This window comes from Saccoglossus kowalevskii, chromosome 1, assembly GCF_978046115.1.
Source record: "Saccoglossus kowalevskii chromosome 1, keSacKowa6.1, whole genome shotgun sequence".
NCBI lineage: Eukaryota > Metazoa > Hemichordata > Enteropneusta > Harrimaniidae > Saccoglossus > Saccoglossus kowalevskii.
The window spans coordinates 13,078,392-13,101,260 of NC_140641.1; the positions used below are offsets into that span (position 1 = coordinate 13,078,392).

At 35.0% G+C, this 22,869-nt stretch overlaps 2 protein-coding genes across 3 annotated transcripts in view; one reads left to right on the forward strand and one right to left on the reverse strand.

Annotated features, from left to right (window-relative positions):
- LOC100367421 (uridine 5'-monophosphate synthase-like) overlaps window positions 1-1,744 on the forward strand; it is a 29,687-nt gene extending 27,943 nt beyond the window's left edge. Inside the window, exon 10 of the mRNA XM_002735835.4 lies at window positions 836-1,744. Within this exon, the coding sequence (XP_002735881.2) occupies window positions 836-931 (96 nt within the window). The 3' untranslated portion in view covers window positions 932-1,744. The remainder of the gene's footprint in view (window positions 1-835) is intronic.
- Window positions 1,745-4,458: 2,714 nt separating this feature from the next.
- LOC100367268 (nuclear pore complex protein Nup50-like) lies at window positions 4,459-22,833 on the reverse strand. 2 transcript variants are annotated; one of them, XM_085498981.1, is made up of 8 exons: window positions 22,753-22,801; window positions 19,624-19,745; window positions 13,676-13,868; window positions 12,986-13,032; window positions 9,686-10,614; window positions 9,445-9,523; window positions 8,765-8,880; window positions 4,459-7,406 (listed from the first exon to the last, which is right to left on the reverse strand). In XM_085498981.1, exons 5-8 carry the CDS (start codon window positions 10,494-10,496, stop codon window positions 7,147-7,149), a joined length of 1,266 nt encoding a protein of 421 aa, XP_085355107.1. In that variant the 5' UTR covers window positions 10,497-10,614; window positions 12,986-13,032; window positions 13,676-13,868; window positions 19,624-19,745; window positions 22,753-22,801; the 3' UTR covers window positions 4,459-7,146. The 2 variants fall into 2 exon arrangements, with proteins under 2 accessions (XP_085355107.1, XP_002735880.2); XM_002735834.4 differs by lacking the exon at window positions 13,676-13,868 and having other exon boundaries at window positions 22,753-22,833.
- Window positions 22,834-22,869: the final 36 nt, after the last annotated feature.

Sequence of the window (22,869 nt, forward strand, 5' to 3'; positions counted from 1 at the left end):
CTCAGGCCCGCCAACTTGTAAGCGCAAAAAATGCTAAAAAAATATTATTTTAATCTTCATGTTTTTTTTCGCCCGCCGCATAACAAATCCAAGTTGCATTTTCGTGGGAGTATCATGATCGAAGTACTGAAGTTCGCGCAGATGAGAAAGAAGGTTATACATGGAATAAAATTTTATTTCATTTCTTCTCTCCTATCAATGATCTCACTTACAATTCCTTGAGAATCACGCAAATCTAATGGAAAAAAAGATTTTTTTTTTTTTTTTTTTTCTCTTTGCCCTCCTCAAAAAAATTCCCTTATAAAAACTCGCGAAACAAGGAATAAAAAAAGTCTGACCTAGATACCAATGAATTAACTGCTTTCTCATAACAGAAATAATGTACAAAAAGTCCATAGATAACAAAGTAGTTTCATTGTCTTAGTATATGCATAATCTGAAACGTTATTCTTTTAAACAATGTTTTAATATATCAAATATGATCTGAATTTACATCATGAGTGAGCTGATATGTGGTGTCGGCAGTTAGACATTACACTATTGCCACAAACATGCGCTATCCAGGAGATTCCCCATAGTCGGCTGTCTGTGCAATCTGGCATTACCCCATTTAGTGATTTTGAACATTTCAGTAGTTGGAATTGTTATATTCTGATTTTATGGGAGACCGATGATTTGCAATGACTTGAAGCCAAGTAACACACCATCTTGCCAACACATATTCCTTGCAGTTGGTCTGCGAACTAGATTATTGTTGTGAGCTCCTCAAAACTGACATTTTAGATGACCAGCAGGTCTGTAAACTATTGCTAATAGTGGTTTATTTCTCCGACAGGCGGATGATCCATCCAATGCAGCTAAACTCTTCAAGGAAGCTGGATATGAAGCTTATCTCAAACAGTCTGTGGATTTCACAATCACTGAACAATGACCTTTTTGTTTCATTCACTATTGGGAGAATATACCTCATAGGTTGTACCTTAGGGGGTTTATTCAAATGAGAAAACAAGTTAGGGAGTCTAGTCAAATGAAGTTGGAAGGTAGAGGCATATTCAGATGAAATGTATATTTACAAAATAGTACTATACATTAAATTGTTCATTTTGAGCTACATGTGTTAGCACAACTTTTAACTTTCCCTGCTCTTGGTCGTTCAACACTTAGACGTTTATTCTTTATGGCGATAAATCTTTTCTTATATGCATATCAGGATTTGAATTTGGTAGAGTTACGGTAGTTTGTCTATGACTTCAATTATGACAAGTACCCCCTATAAATACTAATCTGTGGAGCAGTACTATAAATAAATTCATTAAAAGAATGTTTTCATTATCATCTGATATTTATTTTCTATTCTACTGTCTGAGGATAAGCATTTTTATTTATGCAAATAAATACATATCCAATATACATGATATGAATAAATACATTATGAACTTCTTGTAAACATCACTTTGGTTGAACTACACTCTGCTTCTCGCACCATTTATCAATTTCTACTTTGTTGATGCTCAAAATTGTTAACACATAAGCGTAACAATATAAATATAGCCTAGCCTGTAGAGTATGGGTCTAGCCGAATCTTTGAATTATGTCATCTGAAATGTATTTTCAGTAGTTATAGAGGCTATCGTACTGTGGTTTGCGTACATGTGTCATTGACACTCAAATATAAAATGGTGTTTGCCATTGTTATTAAATATGCATGTACGTGTCCCTGTTAATAAAACTAACTTGCAAGCAACTGATTAGTGAGTTTCATTTATTATCAGAAATTTGCATGCTGGTTGACAAAAAATGATTGGAAAACACTTGGGATTGGGGTAATCAGGGGAGGTACAAGAAGGCAACTTACAAGGACCCCTGGGCGAAAAGTCAAATACATAGCCATGGGCCTTTCTGATCTCGAGTGTGCATTATGCCTCATTATTTTCAACGAAAAGGCAATTACTTAACCCTTAGTTTTCACATCAGTTGGACTGTGTGAATAAACCAAAATGTGTGAAAAAGGATTAAAATTGCAGATTTTCGTCAAACTAAATGGCTGATGATTAGCCATATTGCATCTTTGTGAAATAATATACTGTCTCTGTAACAAAACCGAATAAACTTAGTAATTCTACTCTCTAGTTATGAACAAAATGGCTGCCAGTTGGCCAATTTCAAAGAAATATCTGAAAAATAATAGATGTGCCTCAGTATGCCACCTGTATTCTAAGTTTGAGCAAAATTGGTCAGCACAACTGATAATGCTCTACATATGTAAAATGTAGGTTGTTGGGCTATATTTTGTCAAAGATGGCCACCAATCAGCCATTTTGGCTGTTTAGAAACAAGAAAAATTAGGGACTACTGTAAAATGACTAATATTCACTGGGTTTAAATTTCACTGATTTACCATTTCAGGCATATTCAGTGGGTTTTAAATTCACGGTTTTATCATTTAGATAATGTGTTCTATGCTAAATTTTACATATTCACTGTGTTTTAATTTAGCGCATTTTTCCAGTCAGCGAAATAAGCTAAATTAAAACCCAGTGAATAATTACCCCCTTTACAGTATATGTATTACAGCAAGTCTCAGAAGTGTTGGGGCAGCCAATTTGCAAACTCGCTAGCGAATTGGCTAACTGCTTGGGTTTTGACTAAACGGTTGGCTTTCAAATCTCGCTGGCGCCGGTTTGTGATCGCGTCTACTCTTGGCGAGTCTATATTGCATTAGGGAACATAGAATGTTTTTACGCATCCTCAGGCTGGTACATGTCTGGATCCCCCTGAATGATTTGAGCTCGAAAATGGCCACAGTCAGCTGGCGTGATAATATTATAAATGCAATTAATCCACCGATATGTATTATATGAGGTTAACGTTCTTGAACACTGCTTGAAACTAAATAGACAAGTTGAGAAACAGTTTCCTACAAATAAGGGGCAAAATAACAAACTTTCACACTCGAAAGCTAACTGTTTAGTCAAAACCAAAGCAGTTAGCCAATTCGCTAGCGAGTTTGCAAATTTGGCTGCCCCAATACTTCTGAGACTTGCTGCAAGAGGGGGTAGTTGGTAAAGGTTACAGGAAATAAGGGTATTTTACGTTTTTATAGGATATAACAAGCAGAGATAGCTCTGCTGTTTGCAATGCACATTTCAATTAAGAACTGAAGATATTAGAAAATGAACAAATGTAAGAGGTCTACCTGAGGTACCTATATGTACAACATAAAAGCAATCACACTTGCGGTTTTTAACAAGAAGTCGAAAATACAACTTTTTACAAAAAAAGACAAAAATATTCATTAAATTAAAAACACTTGATTACAGCTTACGAAAATATCCCTTGCCGACCCCTATTAACCATGCAGCAAGTTTGGCGAAAATCGGTCTATGAACTTCAGAGTATACTGCCCTCCTGCACAACTGGCAATTTGGAGTTAGTATAGTGCCCTCATATGGAACAACTGGAGAACCTTAAACAATACTGCCCTCATAGAATATAATTGGAGAGTCTAACAATAGGAAACTGGTACTAACTGGTATCTAATATTTAACTTGGTATGCTGGTAAATTTTTGAATGTGCATTTATGTGCAAGACTCAAACTTTGGTAATCTCAGGGCACAAAATTTCAAGGCAAAATTTTCTAGACATACTTAACTATGTTGGAATGCAAGCCACCATCTTGGATGGTAAACTTGCAAGTTTGGAGACGTGGTTAATTAGTCAATAAGCTAAACAATAATGGGATAAGCTTGGTATTGCCATCTTGAGACAAAGTATCAAAGTTTTAAAAATTAGCTTACATCATATACCCCCCCCCACCGTACACATGTACATACAGTCCATTCCATTTATTCTCAATACCTTGCTTATGAATTGTTTCACACCATGCATTGCTGCTGATACAAGGTTATCATGAAGGGAGCATAGAGATAATATCTACATGTGATCCTTTACTGCATGCTTGTAATAATTTAATGAGATTATAGCCCAAAAACGTATTGTGCTATGTGAGCATTTGAATTCATTGACTGGATTCACTGCTATAGTGCATTTGCATGCAATGTAAACAAATGAGCGTTTGAATGTGACGTCAATAACACGTGTTGGTGATGTAGTTTATCCCATATAAGGGAATAATCAAATCTTCTGACTAGCGTGGACAGGTTTTGGAATGACAAAATCTAATTTTGATGCTACCTGACGCAAGTAGCGTGTAATTAGGTTAACTAAATGAAAGAACACGATCCAGATTTGATGGCCCCAAACCTTGTGGGACAACAAGGGGCTTGTATCCACTTTGCATCATACATACGAGAAGAATTGAGAAGTTACTAACGCATATCATAGACCTTTTCAAAATTTAACGAGCAATGACACTGACAGAGTTGTAGAGCTATGTTCATGTAGAACAAGGCTTCACCCAATTTCACACACTGACATGCCAGATACGATAACAGTAGTAGTCATTATTCAATATATTTGTAAAACATTACAAAATAAATTGCATAACAAAATCAAAGAAAGCTTAGAAAGAACTCCGCGTGCTGAGAGTATTGAAGACACATTAAAAATTAATTCAAAATTACTTGTACATGAGATATTGATAGAAAAGCTGAAAACTAATTATGTACATCAGGTAACTAATATGAACAGAACAAAAAAATTATGAATTATTATGCTAATTAGAGAATTAATATGAACAAATTTTAACCCAAAATTAATCAGGCCTGTCTATTGTCCTAGAGCATTTATGTACCAAATTTTATTCAAATGTGATGATCAGTAATTGAGATATCAGTGTTAATTATGTTAATTAGGAGATTAATAAGCATAAATATTTACCAAAAACTAATTGGGTTTCTGCATAGTTCTCTTTAAAAGTTTCATTAAAATCCAATTTGTGGTTCTTTATATATCAGTGGAACATTATGCAAATTAGGTAATTAATATCCAATTAAAACTAATTAGGTCTCTGCATAATCCTATGTAGCAAGTCTCATTGAAATATGATTACTACTTGATATATCAAAAGCTGAAAATTAATTAATTATGCAAATTAGATAATTAATATGTACTCATATTACCCTAAAAACTATCAGGTTTGTGCAGTGTCCTATGACATCTATGTACCAAGTGTCATTGAAATGTGATGATTACTACTTGAAATATCAAAAGCTGAAAATTATGCAAATTAGCTAATTAATATATACTGATATTAGCCTAAAACTATCAGGTCTGTGCAGTGTCCTATGATGTCTATGTACCAAATTTCATTGAAATGTGATGATTACTACTTGAAATATCAAAAGCTGAAATATAATTATGCTAATTAGGTAATTAATATGTACTCGTATTACTCTAAAAACTATCAGGTCTGTGCAGTGACCTATGACATCTATGTACCAAGTGTCATTGAAATGTGGTGATTAGTACTTGAAATATCAAAAGCTGAAAATTAATTAATTATGCTAATTAGGTAATTAATATCTACTGATATTACCCTAAAAACTTTCAGGTTTGTGCAGTGTCCTATGACATCTATGTACCAAGTTTTATTGAAATGTGATGATTAGTACTTGAGATATCAGTGGAAAAGCCGAATATTGATTAATCATTATGCAAATTAGGTAATTAATATTGCAGATTTTTACCCAAAACTAATCAAATCTGCGCATTAGTTTGGAGCATCTGTGTGCCAAGTTTCATCAAAATCCAATGAGTGGTTCTTTAGATATCAGTGGAACAGTCATGAAACAGCCAAAAATCAGCTAATTATCATGCAAATTAGGTAATTAATATGCATGGATTTTTACCAAAACCTAATCAAATCTGCATTGGCCCAGAGCATCTATGCACCAAGTTTCATCAAAAACTGATGTATGGTTCTTGAGATATCAGTGGAACAGACGGACGGACACACACACACATACACACACACTAACTGCAAAGACTCCCTTTTTGTGCTTCGCACACATGAGTCAAAAAAAAGAATATCACAAATAAGGTTGGATTCCAGATAACAATATGAATGGAGATAAAATAGCTATAAAGAACAAACTATTTAGTAATACTAGTATTGTACTTTTTTTTTTCTTGGAATTTATATTTGCAGAAAGAGGCAAATCGGCTTATAATTATCGACATCAGACAGTGTCCAACAAAATCAGTTTTCCACAAAAATTAATTTAAAATAAATGTAATTCACAGAAAGAATATAAAATTGCGAGAGAGAAAAAAAATATATCCACCAGGTACTTGTCACAAGACATACTTGAAGACAGGCATAACTGCCATAACTACATTCTCAGGTTTATTAGTCATTTCTCCCATACTCCGACAAGACATAAAAGGTAAGCACAAAAAACTATGTATTGGATATTCACATGATAGTGTTCAATATCGTATTTGCTTTATTAGAAGTGTAAAGTAACAGTTGTATACTGGATCATTGAAATACAACTTGACCATAGGCATAACACCTCAGTCATTTATGTATCTGCGTACTCGGCACTCGTGATTGTTGGAAAGGCACAACGATATAGTATCCCTTTTCAGTCTTTCTGAAATGGCATTTAACATTGCAAAAATTGAAAAAAAATTCCTGTGTTATTTAACATAATATGCTGGAAGCTGATGGCAGCATCGTTATTCTCCAACAGAATACCAATTAAAAAAAAATATAAAAGATGACTGGCAATGGGAAGCACAATATATACATGTATTGGTATATGAATTAATATTTAATACCAGAGTAAGCCATTGTTTTCAATTATTGAGACAGAGAAAATGTATTGTATATTCATATGATAATCTGAAATGAATATAGGCATCTTACATATTGAAGGTAGATACGTTTCATTACTATGCAAGTTTAAAATGTAAAAGCATTCAGGTAGGAGTGGAGTGCATTCCACATGCCAAGACATGGATGTTTAGCAACAATATATCCTAATGAAACTCAAAATATGACTTCAGTCAGCAGTAATATTTAAAATGTTCAAGTGTGTATTTGCATACTAGTGCTGTGTGGTGAGAGTCTGGGTGATATAGGTAAATTATCAAATATATTACACCAAGCTGTCTCTACAAATCATATAAGAACTGCTCAAGCAGAAAATTTCTTTTGTCTTCAATACAAAATTGATAACTTATTCTTTCAATTCATTAATTTTATTTAAAAGTTCATCTGCCATATCGCCAGTTTTCACCCGGATCAGCAAGGGGACTGCTTCCGCTTTACATCCACTCTCACACTTGTTGCTCTCCTGCGGATTCACATACTTTTTCTCACACATAGGGCATTGCTTGTCAACTGGAGGATTGGCTGGTGCGACTAGCAGTAGGTTGTTCTTTCCCTGTCTGCTGACTGGTATTGATGGTGGTACTCCAATATTTAATAGTATATTTCCTGTAAAATAGTAGTATAAAGAACTGTAAATCACTGCAGTTTTCATGTGGCATGGAAAAATCACTATTTCCTAGCAGTTGCATCAGATTACTAACATCTTTACTAACAACCATGAATTAATGCATTGGAAGCAACATAAATACTTTGTGAGCATATTACTTCTATGAAACCAAACATGTCAAGTAACAACATTTTCAGCATTAAAATTCAATATTACTGATCGGCTGTCAAGGTAGATGCAACCAAGATTGTAATTGTTCAGTTGACATTATTAACCAATCGCTATAAAATATAAAACATAATATCCAGATTCACAGAAGAATTTACCCTAGGAGGGTGCTATCTAGCCTAGATAGAAGAAAGTTTTAAAAAAAAACACTTACAGCCATTTCTAATATTAGTTATTCTATTCTAATCATGATATTCTATTTTGATAAATTATATATTTATGCAAATAAGATGAATTTTCAGCCAATGACGAGAAACAAAACGAAGTCATTGCCAATGAGATAGCTCAGCCTGTACCGTATTTATCCGGGTAAGAGCCCAGGGTCCTGAACATGGAAAATCACCAAAAAGAAGGGGTGGGCATTTGTCCGGATATCCCCGGCAAAAAAAAAACGAAAAAACGCGAAAATTGGCAACACGCAGATCGAACTGCGACGGAGTAAAACGGCAAATAAAAACATGCAACAAAAATAAATGAACAATATGCAGCATTAGAAGTGTAACAAGAAATAATTTATTGCTTAGAATGTGACAAATAAACCAGAAATAATAAAAATCGTCGGTGAAGATTCATTTGAATTGGAATATCCCAGTCGACAAACACGCCCCATACGCATGAATTATTTCCGGTTTTGACAAATACCGGATCAACAGCCATAAAAGATCAATAATAATTTACGCAGTAAAATTACAAAAGTTCATAGTTGTTGACATTTATTTTTCAAAATTTTGTATCAGAATCACAACAGATTGCAAGGAGGTAAACTGTTAATACAATGAACAAAAATAAGTTTTTTTTTTTTTTATTTATTACATCAAAAGTGGGGGTGGGTGTTTGTTCGGGCATAGGGTCTTACCCGGATAAATACGGTAACAATCTTGTATATAAAGTGATTATAGGTATGAATATTGCCATTTAACGAAATCTATTAAAATTGATACCAGTCTGTCAAAGGTCAAAGAAAGAAAAAAAATCAACATGCACTCGTCTGTGAACCAACTTTCTAAATAATCAATCCTAGCACGTCTCAGAAACAGTGTTGGGTTAATGCACGTATGGAACTCAAAGCAAAAGTGCTCATTTCCAACTGCATCAGACAAGGGTTTAAAAGTGATTAATGTATTCAAACCTAAATTTGTATCTGCTCTTATCAGTAGTTGCAAGACATTGCCTATTTTTTTGAGATACAGCATACCAACGCCTCTCTCACAATAGCTGGCTTCTTTCTTGAAAAACAGTTTACACCTAACAAAAGAAAGTCAAAAAAATCAATTTAAGATAAAGATAATGATCACATTCACAAAAATTGAACTCTGAGAGTCGGCCAATTACAAAGCCAAAATTTCTGTGGCTGATTTAAATTATGAAAGGCATCAAACCATTCAGAAGAGGGGGCTTTAGCAATCCACTCTATGCCTTCTGCAAAATTAGAGCAATTTTGAAATAAATGTTCTGGTCAATTCCAATACATCCAAATCCACTGAAAATCTTTATGACCCTATATCATGTTGTTGCACTTTAAAATTTGTTTGCTACATTAACATGAGACGTTGGTGCTTATGAAACAATTTTTGCATGGACAGTAACCCCCCCCCTCTCCAACGAACAATGTGTATTAATGTATACTTCCAGTCTGAAATAGTACCCATTTGTAACATGAGTAGATGCTTCATACAATGATTACAGGGGGTAGTCCTGCGCATATGAATTGCAAATTGAAAGAAAAGCCCACAGAGTCGGAATTTGTCAGAGTTCTGTGCCCATTAAGCTCAGGACAATCTATTGTTACATATTTATCTATATTCTCACCTTACTGAATGTTGAGCATCATCTTCTTTTACCTCTGTAAATTCATTCTTAGGTGGGGTTTCATCCTCGCTTATCTTCTCTATGAAAAAAATATGGTACCGGTACACATTAAAACTTCATTTATTTTATTATTATGCCATATCCATTCATCAGGTTGAGGTAATGTAACAATTCCAGAGTCACCATGTGACAATATCATTTAATAAATAGATCCAGTGAGCAAGTAATGCAAGTTATTTACCTGCAGCCTTATCGCCACCAGAACTTGAGGGTTGCTTAACTCCAAATGAAAATCCAGAACCTGAAGTTGTGCCACCAGTTCTACCAGCAGCACCAAAGGAGAAAGAAGAACCAGCAGCAGCACCATGTGTTGATGGAAACTGAAAACCTTTGCCCTCACTACTTGACGAGTCGCTAGCTTTCTTAAAACTGAAACTCATTGGTTTGACAGGCTCATCTTTGACACTGCCAAATTGAAAACTTGGTTTTGTGGAGTCCTCCTTAACAATACCACTGCCAAATTGAAAACCTGATTTGGCAGTGTCCTTTGATGAATCTTCTTTAACACTGCCAAACTTAAAAGTTGGTTTCATCGACTCTATGCCAGTGTCAGCACCACTCAACACTTTAGAACCGACATCACTACTCATCTTAGAGGGTTTTTTTTCACTTTCACCTGGAAATTCTTCCTTTTCAGTCTCACTTTCACTGCTGCTTGGTGGATATTTTTTTTCTAACTCGCGCAGATGTTTCTCATAATCTTGAAATATTGGCGTCAGGTCACAGAGAGGATTTGTTGCAACATGTTTCTCAATCCAGGCAGACACAGATTTATTAAGTTCCTTCAGTCGCTTGCAGTACTCAGAATTGTAACTCTCTTTTTCCAATAGTGACTTAGTTTTTATTGACATACCGATGGTTGGAGTAATCTTTATTTCTGGAGTCTGGACTGTGGTGACAGGTTTGGGTTGCGAGGATGTAAAAGTAGCTGCCCCAAATGATGGTGTTGAAGACTTTGTATTTGTTCCATTTGACACAGACTTGAACTGCATTTCCCCAAAATTCACCTTAGATGTTTCAGCAAGACCAGCAAAGCCCGAGAAGCCTTTAAAAGCTGGAGACCCAGAATCACTTTCAGTACCTCCAACACGACGTTTAGCTTTTTTAATTCTGTTAAAAAGGGAAGAAAAAAAATTGTTGTTGATGTTATATATAACAAACACCAGTGAATTAGACATTGAAAAATAATTAAGAACAATCTCAGACTGGCAGATATACTGTTAAATACTTTATTTTAGCTGGAATTAATTTTCGCTGAATAGGCCTTTTGGGTGTTTTGTATGGAATTTATTTTCACTAATTTTTGACGAGTTGAATGTAAAATGTAGGAAAAAAGGTATATTCACTGGATTTTATTTTCACTGAATCATTCCTTCAGCGAAAATTAATTCCAAGTGAAAATAAAGTATTCTACAATAGCTAGCTGTGACAGGAAGACAGACGTCGTCTACTACAGGTGAATAAAGAAGATTACAAATGTCTACTCACTCACAATTTAAACAAGATGTACCAAGAATTTTGATCTCAACAGATACTTCAATGTATAGGAAACACTTATTTGACAAACCCAGTGTTCTCCAAAGGCCAAAACAGCGTCGCAGGCCGCAACGCGATCGAATTTGCCCACGACACTATGTGTTTCCTCCGCGATTCTATTATTTATTCAGTGATCTGATATCTTCACAGACTGTAAAGTTTCCTGGCTAATTAGTTAAATCTACAAATGCATTGAATTAACGCCAATTTCCCATGATAATCCCCTGTTGTTTCTCATTGGTTGGATATCGTTTTAAAAAAACAAAGCAGTTCTATAAAGACAAAGCCGTAAGCCCCGGTGTCATATGCTCTTTGCCAAACGTATATTCATATCAAAATGATATAGTCACACTTGGGGTCAAAAGCCACATATTTTCGGTGTGTACGAAACGTATTTTCATTATTATTTTTAGAAATGTAGTCGTACTATTATTCTAGGTTTTGATTTTTGTCATTATTTTTGATAATGTATTTGTTTTTTGAGATCAAAATGTGAAAAATATATATTTATGATGTAAACTATTTTGACCTCGTGATCGTGAATCCAAGATGGCGTCACCCACTTAAGATCCAGCGAGCATGAACTTCCCACTCAGATCGCATATTGTGCTCAGATCCGATGAATTAAGTGAAGCATAATAGAAAATAATATATTTATAAAGAAATGAGGAATTCTAATCAAGAAACGTGAGGAAATTGGAGTGACACTTGTGTTATTTTTTTGGAGGAAAAGCCTCAATTTTACGTGGTATAACAATGGTGACGATTCGTAATTCAGACGTCCGTTGTCTCGACTTGTTCACAATTGTGTTGAACAGACAACATCGATGATTAAAAAAAATACATAAAGATGGATAATTTCAGCCAGAAAAACTATTACTGCTCGAACATAGTAGCGTAAGTATTGTGAATCGTAAAAGTTGTTGTACTTAACCGGAAAACAACAGAAACGGAAGATAAGCACTGAGAATCATCAACCTAATGTTTAATTTACCGGGAAAGAACAGGGTTTTATAAAGTTGCTGATTGCTGGGCCAAGCAAAGAAACAGAAAACTCAGTATTTCTGCAAGACATTTGCAATACTAAACATGCAGTGCACTTTTATTGTATACATTAATTGTATACAGATTGTACATGTTTTATTTCCCCATTTTCTTTTTATGACAAACAATATGTTGATTTATGCTAATTATTATGCAAATTAGCCACGACTCTATGGAAAATTACTGGGGAGAACACTGAAACCAGTCTAATGGACAGGCGACTTTTAGCTTGAAGGTAATCAAAAGGCACCCAGAGCAGGGAGTAATACTTATTGTGTATGTTGTGTTGTGTTCTCTTTTGTATTCAATTGACATATTTTTTGTTGTTGAAAAAAAATGGTCACTAGTTGGCCATTTTGAGCGATGTCAATAGCAATTGGATGAAATCAACTCAGGCATGCCTGAGAAATAGTTGATAATACATGTAGTTTTTTGGGACAATCAATGGTTAACTAAACAAAAAATAAATAGATATGTGAATATTCCAATACGACTTCTTTGTGGCAACTTTGAACAAAATTAATACCAGGATGTCATAGAAAGGATGCTTGACACATGCACAGACGAAAAGACACTTAAATACAAGTCCCCGTTTTGAACAACATTTGATGGGAACTAATAAGTAACTAATGCAGAACAAAACAGAGTATGTAGAGTTTGAATGAAACAAGAACATGAATTCATCAGGAGAATTACTGAAAATGTCTTGCCTAAGAACATCAACAAATCAAGTGTTCACCATTCATTGGCCAGGAAGGCCATTGCCATAAATTCTCTACTCTCAGCCTTTGTATGTTTTGCAACAAATATATTACCTCCACAGCTGATTCGTCTAATGCAATTTAATGTGCCTTTAAAATAATGAACTTTCATTATGTAACCATACATAATCCATACTTACTGTCTTTTAGCTAACTTTTCCCCACTAGCAACTGAGAATGTACCAGCCTAATAAAATAAAACATTCAAAACACATTAGTTAATGATATCACATTATTTCTAAATTAAAATTTAAGAATCAATAAAAGAAAACAGGGAATTAACAGTCTTCTCCCCAGGATGTAAACAGTGTGGCAGTCCCGCAACAGTGCTTCGATTTGCCGCCACGGTGATTAGCAAGACTGCCACAGTGCTTTTTTCATTAGGGATCTCGACACGCTGGTCAGCCCGACCAGCACTCAAAATTAGCGGCCACCACGGAAACGCTTCCGACCAGGACTATTGTCATATTGTTATTATACTTAAATACCGACCGACACGCATCCTGCCAGTTGTGGATAATAATTTGTAAACAATACTAGACATAGTCCCACGATGTGGCAGCGGCTTTAAACAATACAAGTCAATTTTGTAAAATTAGCACCTCTTTGTAAGTAAATACTTTCTGACGATAGACGCAGTCTTTAGATTAAAAGCTAAAATTCCTTCAAAATCAATTCCACCCCGATGTAACATGGGCAAAGCAGAGTTCACGATCAGTTTTACGCTACTCAAGAAAAAACGACGTGTTTGTTGCGTGATTGGGTAAAATACATTTGAATTGTTATCATCGTGAATCATGTAAAAACTCTTCCTTCAAGACTTCTTTTACCTTTTAAAAATTGCTAATCACCTCTTTCGAAAACCATCATGCAGTTTTCATCAGAAATCCATACCAACACATCGTGCTACGACATCGCTTTACTTCCGCAATGTAATTTTTATGATCTCACGATCACTCGGAAAACTTCGGGTTCTACCGGCATTACCATGCGGCATTCTGATTGGTCAATGGCGTTTTTTACCTAATGGGTCAAAGGACACATGCCAGTCAACTAATGCGTCACAACTATCATGGCGGGTCTGTGTTCTTACTGAAGTGATCAAGTGATCAGAAACAAGTCATTGTCAATGACACGTCCCCGTTCCGTTCATATTTGAGTGACATATACATTCAAAGCAGATCATGACCGAAATGCACCTGCATATGTACAACACATTGTACTAAATCTGAACAAAATCCATCCATGCATGACTGAGATCTGGTTCCGGAATTGTGAAAATACGTGATTTTAATGCATTTTCGGTCTTAAAATGGCCATCATTCAGCTATTGTTAAGCGGATCATGAAACAAATGCACATATCTATTTGTGACATGATGTACCATGTGTGTGTGAAGTTTGAACTTGATCAATCCAGACATGTCTTGGATACGGATCCAGAACTGAATTCTTTAAGAAAATGGCCGCCAGTCGGCCATTTTGAACTTGATCCGGGAAAAAAAAATGACGTGCATCAAGGTCCTATTATGTTTAATGTAAGTACCAAATTTGAACGAAATCCGTCCATGCATAACTGAGATCCGGGTTCGGAATGGTGAAAATGTGCGATTTCAATGCATTTTCGGCCTTAAAGCGGCCGCCATTTGGCTATCGTTAATGGGATCATGAAACAAATGCACATACATATTTGTGACATGATGTACCTTGTGTGTGTGAAGTTTGAACTTGATCAATCCAGACATCTCTCGGATACGGATCCAGAACTGAATTCTTTAAAACAAAATGGCCGCCAGTCGGCTATTTCGAACTTGATCCGAAAAAAAAAATGACGTGCATCAAGGTCCCATTATGTTTAATGTATGTACCAAATTTGAACGAAATCCGTCCATTCATAACTGAGATCCGGGTCCGGAATGGTGAAAATGTGCGATTTTGATGCATTTTCGGCCTTAAAATGGCCGCTATTCGGCTATCGTTAATCGGATCGTGAAAAAATGCATGCGCATATGTCCCATATAATGTGTGATGTATGAGTGAAGTTTGAACTTAATCGGTCCATGCATGTTCGAGATACAGGTGATCACGGACGCACGCACGGACGCACACAGGGCAAAAATAAGTCCCCGTTTTCGGACTACGTCCGAACGGGGACTAATAATTTCTCCCGATAAAACTAGTTCAAATTTTACGTTTTTTTCATATAAAAAAAAAGAGGTAATTTTTGCATGGCATCATGACTGGGTAAGAGGAATTATTGGTATAACCAGTGTATAACATTGCGAAGTAACTTATGTCACATCGTAACTTTGATGATCGTTTGGAAGTGTTATTTGTTCGTTCATTAATACTGTAAATGTAAATGTTGTAGAAGGTGTTGGTCGGAATATTAACCAGCAATCCGCCAAATAATTACGTGGTCGATTTTTTGAAGGAGAATTTTGTAATAAATAAGATAATGAAAGTCTTGAACATAATTCTGGCTGAAACGTTTCAAATGAGTTTCATTTAACCTTTTACAGTTTATTTGTTTCTTTTTAGTCTGCAGCATTTGCATTTCGAGAATGTTTCATTTTTCAATTCAAACTCTTCTAAATTGTGAAACGTAATATTTTGACTCAAAAAAAAATATTTGCACTGTGACTGAGCTCATTAATACTGTAGAATACTTTATTTTCGCTTGGAATTTATTTTCGCTATTTTCGCTGAATGGATGATTCCGTGAAAATAAAATCCAGCGAATATACTTTTTTTCCTATATTTCACATTAAATTCATCAAAAATCAGTGAAAATAAGTTCCATACAAAATGCCCAAAAAGCCTTTTCAGCGAAAATTAATTCCAGCGAAAATAAAGCATTCCACAGTATTACAAAAGTGCCCGAAATAAAAGTGTTTATAACACTGTGTGAAGCAAATAAATATCTGCCACTTTGTTTTTGAAAATATATGTTGCTTATTGTGTGGGTGTAAATGTGCTTTGGTTTTTCGCATTTATTTATTAATTGATGAAATGCACTATAAACTTTCATGTGATAAAGTCAACATAATATAGAATGTCATGTAAGTTGGTTAAAATGTAGATTTTCTGAAGGGAAGCAAGGCAGCCTCAGTAGTGTTTTCCAAAATCAGCAACACAGGTTTAATCTGTGTGCCTATAAGTTTCAAAGATAAACTAAAGACAAAGCAATGTTAGGATGTGTTATCAGTAGCTATTTGACACACAATGAGTGTTTCCAAACATTTGAGTGGTTTGTCTCCGCCCCTGTTTGTTTCACAGATTATTCATTTGCATATGAATGAGTTAGACACAAGGTCACACAGCCACTGAAAAAAAATCATTGATTTTGGTGTTTTCATATGCCGAATTTATCCAATTATAGCTATCCCATTCCTTTATTTTTTTTGGTTTCCAATAGCCTTACACATTTGGATGTCCCTACACATGTTAAAACAGACCTTGATGGGAAAACAAATTGATTGTGCCGATAAACAAGCTTGAAAATCTTTGCTGTTACTTCATGGACGTTTTCTAGGAGTTTATGTTTTTCAAAATACAAGGTCTTTAACAAAAAATAACGTATACTTATTGTCGTCGGATTAACACCAAATTTTCACAGCTTTAAAGTGACAGTGAGAGGAACTTGAAAGTGTCCAGACAAACTATTTCATCGATTATTTACCAACGAGTTGTGGTTTGAGTTGGGGGCAATGCGACTAAAACAGTCATTGAAATTCAGCACACTATTTTTTAAAATGCGTTGCTTGAATAAAACTGACCAGACACATTCACATTACCTGACTATTGAACAACTAGGAAAAGTGAAAAAAATAATTCTTATCGCCAGCATAAATGCGCAATTATTTTTTTTACAGAAAAAGTAATTTTTCACCTTTGATTGAGTAACGCGTCGTAGAATGCAGATACGGGCATGCAAAATACACTTGTGAAAAGCTTGAAGTCTGGAGATTCTAAAAATATATACTTTCCTGGGTCTATTTGTAGTCATTTAGTCACAACTGGAAGATGAAAACAAGTATGCAAATAATAGTCTCGCTACCTTAAATGCCTAAGAAAATACCAATCTTTTACTAATCCAGCTACTGAATAAGATTCCAGCAGTTAGCTATCTTCATATGGGTTTCTCGCACATTTTGAAAAAAGTGTTAATCTGTACCATCATGCAGAGACTGGACCCACTCTGCTTGGGTTGAAATCCCAACCTCATTTGATAACCTATTCATAATTTTCTCAATGTCTAATGTCACAAAATGTTTATACCCTAATTTGTTTACAGGCCGATCTTAATTGAAATGAAATATGTATTACATTCTTTAGGAAACAAGACATGAATGTCACAGTCCCTGTTATTTGATTATAAAGTGGTACAAGGAACATCTGCAAACAGGTGAATGAATATGTACTCTATGTGGGTACAACTCATCATAAAGCGATTTCCCATAATCTAGTTTTGTACTGACAACTAAAAACTGATTTAAGCCATGACTCGTGTTTTCATTCTAAATTTAATATAAAACTAAAATATAGTGCACTAATGTATAAGCAGTTAACGAAAAATTTAAAAAAAATGTACAAACATTGTGAATAAATTATGTAAATTATATGCTAATTATAAGCTAAATTATTATGCAAATTAGTCATACATATATTATAATCTGCAGTCCCAGAAATGAATGTCAGCATTTTATATAATGCTTGGTTAAGTGGTTAAGGTGATTTACATTCTTGGTCTGCAATAATGAGAGTTATCGGAAATTATTAATTAGTTATTGGAAAGCAATAGATTCGATTTCATTTTACAAGAAACAAGCACAACAAATTATTGCTTTATATTATAGGAGATTTGTAGAAAGAGATAACAAAATTTTTTGGCATCAGTACTCACTCGCACAGATGGTACAGTATGGTGTGTTGTGGAATTCAAGAATTATAGCGAATCGCAAAATACAGGAATTAGTATGTTCTTGGATTATTCAGCATAGAAAGAAATTAGAATTGATAGTGTGAAAAGGTACACGTCTTGCAGGGTAAAATTAAAATAAGAATTCACAATCAAAAGACAGCCCTTCTCGTGAAAAATGGTGGAGAACTATTCCAGCGACCATGTCTTGCACTTGTTGCCACAATCTGTACTCCGACACCAAGAATGCATTATTTATGTAACTCAAGTACAGTGATGAGAGTGGCCTCTGAACAAGTTAGTTTAAGGTCACAAGTTAAACTTGCTCCATAATGGAAATCGATCAAACCTAATAAATACAACAGCTAGGATTTTTCAATTTTCGAAAAATTAACATGCAATGTGCTATTATTTTTGGTCAATTTGTTCCTCCAATAAACGATGGATTTAAACTGAGCCGAGCATTCAGATGGACAGAATTTGACCCATTTTCGGCTTGCGTCTTAGAACCGGTATTAAAGTGTTTGTGCAATGCCCACCCTCACGTTTCTCATTTTAAATATGTATCCCACTGAAATGGGCAGTTATTGATTTTTTTGCTGAAAATGATTACTCGTATCCAAGAAAATTTGGAATATTTCTCATGTTGTAGCCACGCCCACCTATCCTGAAACAGTCGACTGTTTCCGGATTTCCGACTCTCGCCGAAAGTGCGCCACCAACACTGGTCATTCAGTATACATTTAAACGATATACATTTTTCAGTCAGTGTTTTTTTCTTTCTTTTCTTTTTTTTTGAGAGAGAGAGTTTTTAGATGTTGTGTTGTGGGCAGTTGCAGTGAAACGTATAGTCATAGTGTAAGTATTCACACGTTTCTAATCGATCCGAAGGTGCGACATCAGTGGACGAAAGCCACTTAACCTCAGATTCATTTTTTGGAAAAAACTGTCCTCGTTCATGAAAAAAAACAACTAGGTTTAAAGAGAAACGCCGACAACATAAACCTGGCGCAACACTTTTGAAAGAAATAGATTCCGGACCATGATCACCGAGGCAGATTTCAGAAGAGAGAGAGACGTCTGGCAAGTGTTTCAAATGAGTTGACTTTTTTGCGATCCTGATTATCGTTTTATAGAGACCATTTAGTCCCTGTTAAGTTAAAGGTAGCAATAATTTTGACAGTGACACGAAAACAAAGCGTCGGACAAACAGGAAATTACACAGCCCTTACACACTGCTTATTGTTTTCATTTTCGAAGGCTAAAAGTTTCTCAATTGTTTGGTGGTTTGTGTTGAATGTCGAATTCACACCTCTGTTCTTTTTTTACTTCCACTTTTTGTCCAGCAACAGTGTACAAACGTGCGCCGCTGACGATCATGGTAACCAGCTATACCAGAACGAATATATTTCACATCTAACTCAACCCCATGCAACAAAAATTGATAGTATGTGTTCATTATGGTCCATTCCTCCTCGACGAACAAGTATATAAGTGAAAATTTAGTCAAAGATGAGAAAACTGCAGAAGAAATTTGCCTTATTTACACGTATCGGCAATGCAAGCTGCCATGCGACTTCCCCTTCTGACGTCACAAGGGGAATTTCTGTATGCAAATATGAAGCTAATGAGGAGCCTCGTTTTAAAATACACAAAAATAAAGTTGCCGCAGATTGAGTTTAAAACACATTTTTTCACTTAAAAAAATAATTCATGCTTAGAAACATAAAAAAATAATAATATTTATGTATCAATGGATAATTTTAGACGTGAAAATAGCAGCCATTTCACAGGCACTTTAAGACAAGGTTTCTGGCATGTACAAGCCAAGCACATTATTTTATGAACAAACTTATTACCTCTTCCTGGGGATCTTCTTCTTCCCAGTTTCTATCAGTTAACTGCGTTGTTGCTGCTCTTTTCGCCATAGTGTATCTTGAATTTTATGCAAAGGTTCTGGTGAATTTGGATATTATTGAAACTGAAAGAAATTTAGAAAATCAAAGAAATCTTAAAAAAAATCTTTTGTACTGCGAGTATTGGAGACATGAAGTACAAATAGAGAATATTTAAAATTAATTACAGATTTGCAATTAGCATTTCAGATGTCTGCAGGTACTGAAGCTCTTTGTTCGCTCGCGGAGTTTCATATCCATACATTCCTCTCAAAAAACCTGTGAGGTCATTTTATCCAGAAGTGTGTATGTTTGAGTACATATTCAATCGCAAAGTTATCGACCAATCAGATTTGTTGTTAAAAATACTAAAAATTCAAATACGGGCAGTGCCGGTTCAGGTGAAAATGCTTGATATAACTTACTAGTAATTATGTCTGTCACAACTCACAAGTTGCAATGGAGAGAAAAGTGTAAATAAATCAAAGCAAAAATTATTCAACTGCAGACGAGACAGGCTAAGAAAAAACAAACCCTGACCTCTAGAAATACCTTATTCATAGGGTGCCTAGTACCAAAGAACTTTTTTTTTTCTCATTACTAATATTGATTTATTAATTTCAACATATTTTGATATTTGCAATCTCACCAACTTTATAAATTTAACCAAAAATGTTTTCCCCAACGTTAATATGATCTGACAGTGACTAAAACTGACTGTATTTGTTGTACACAAAATAATGATAAACCAGTTAGGTACATCCATGGATAACATTAAATTTACTGACTGGCTATAACAAAAGTCTTTCCATTTTTTTTTTCTTTTTATGCTGTTTTATTTCAAACTTTATTTGATTTGAGACAAAAATATAAAATACAATGCAGTAAAATGATATAAAATATATCAGATATAAAAATATCTTGTCTTTAATTAATTGTAGATTGACTAATTTTTATAATAACAGTAACACAGTTATTGTATCGCAATGTTTACTGGAAAAAATTATGCAAATTAGTTGTATTGTTATGCAAATTGGTCGTGATGCATGCCATGAAGTCTGGGGATGTTTTATCGTATTCAATCTACACCGAGGATCACCACCGTGACCACCGGTGCTGGTACCTTTCTGGGATAATAAACAGAAGCTAAAAAGGAGCCATTCATCGATATAATCACCGCCACCAGTCTAAAAAAATTGGTGACAAAAGTATATCCCCTTTTTAGCTCCTATTCATTATCCCCAAAACAGAATGCCTCTGGCTGCAATCACCAGTGGTATGGTGATCATATTTTGGCTACCCGGTGTGACCTCGCCTAATTCAGTGCCAACAATACTAAAACACCACTCTGCGCAATAAAATAATCCCAAATACAGCTGTGAACAGTTCCTTTAGTTATTTTGTATCAACACGCTAAGTTTCAATAAAGGATACTAGTAGACTGACTAGTTCCTCAACATGTGTATTGCCATAAACAAGAGATATCACAGCTGCAGTACAGCATATGGGCCAAAAAACATGTGCAGTCTAGTACAAACTTATTCGCCTACATGTAGAAGCAGCCCAACATGTCGCTGCTACGAGTGTCATTTGATATTTTTACCATTTTTTGCTTGAACATTTAAGCGATAGCATATAGTACTTCACTGCAGTAAAATTGTTGCTAGTGCTGAGTGTTAAGACAGGGTTCAGTTTGACTCGCATATGATTGAAACGTCCTCCATTGAAATACCTATAAATTCACTCAAATGTTGATACAAAGCAATTTCAGTTAATTTAACAATATTTTCCTTGACGTGTCTGCAAATGTGTGGAAGGTCAAAGGACAATTATAAATAAAAAAATTTTTATTTGTTTTGGTGATAGTTTGAGACTTTTGATAGTGGTGATAGTTTGAGACTTTTCGTAAGATTAATTTTCTTTTAAACATATTTATGCGTTTCTCGTTTGTTTTTAGGGCTATTTTATACTTGTTTGAGCCCACAATGTGACCGAGACTGTGGGACTATTTATAACCATGATTTTCTCCCAAAAAATAGGTTGATCCCTATTTTTCCTACACAAAATATGCTATATATAAACTTTTGTGTGAATTATAGATATTTCAATTTGTACGTCAATCGAACGCAAATCCTATGCAAATCGAACTGAACGCCGTCTTCTCACTGGTTGCTAGTGTGTGAAATCTGACTGATTGTTAGTTTAACGCTTTCAAATGTACACAATTTACCATGAATCTCTGTTTATATAATTCTAGATTTCAATTCAGGCCATCAAGAAGGGGCTGAAAGTACAATTTTCAATCAACTTTCTCAATGCTGGTTATTTCCCATCTACGCGGATATTTTGAAGCAGAGGCCCGAGCATGCGGAGTTCTAAAGATGTACCCATGCTCAGGCCTCTGCTTCAAAATATCCGCGTAGATGGGTTTATTCATATTGCTCTGGTGTTTTGCGATTTTCACAGGATTTAACCAGTTTTAGTTTGAATAAAGGTAATGTAAGTCGATCGATAATTTCTACCGATATCATGCTTGAGTTGTGTGAAGCGGATCGAAAAATAATTTGGAAAATCGTGTTATTTTCGGGAAGTTTCGATGTCAACGCTTTCCTACCTTGTGTTATTAAAAGAGTAGTGGGGGAATGTAGCGTCGAGCGACTAACTAAGCCGATCTCACTTTAGGTCATTTTTTATTAGCCAAGAAACGTTCAGAGCGCCTGTGCTGTGGTCTGAAGTTTTATGTGTACAATTTTGTAGTGTTATTTGTTTTCGAGTTTACTATTTTCTGGCTCTCTCAAGTAAAGTTTTATGAAAAAATGTCACAACAAACAACCGCTTGATATGTAGTTCTTACACAACAGAAATGTTAAAAAGTTCTAGTCACAATGAATGACAGGTTACAACGTCATGTCAATGATGACAGCACTGTCAACATACCACATGGATGACAAGGTTAATGGAATATCTTTCTCTCTAGGGTACAGAAATACACTTGTTTGTGCAACAAACTTGTTCCAGTTAGATTACTCTTTACTTGGATCACACGGAACTACACAAAATCGAAATAAGTTACTATCCCACTTAATTTCTTACCTCGGTGACAAACTCAAAGTTTCATGGAGGCCGCCATTTTGAAAATCACGTTTCCCACAAGTAGTCCTACCACCGTAATGCGGTAATTAGTCCGCTGGGTAGAATGACGATAAATAA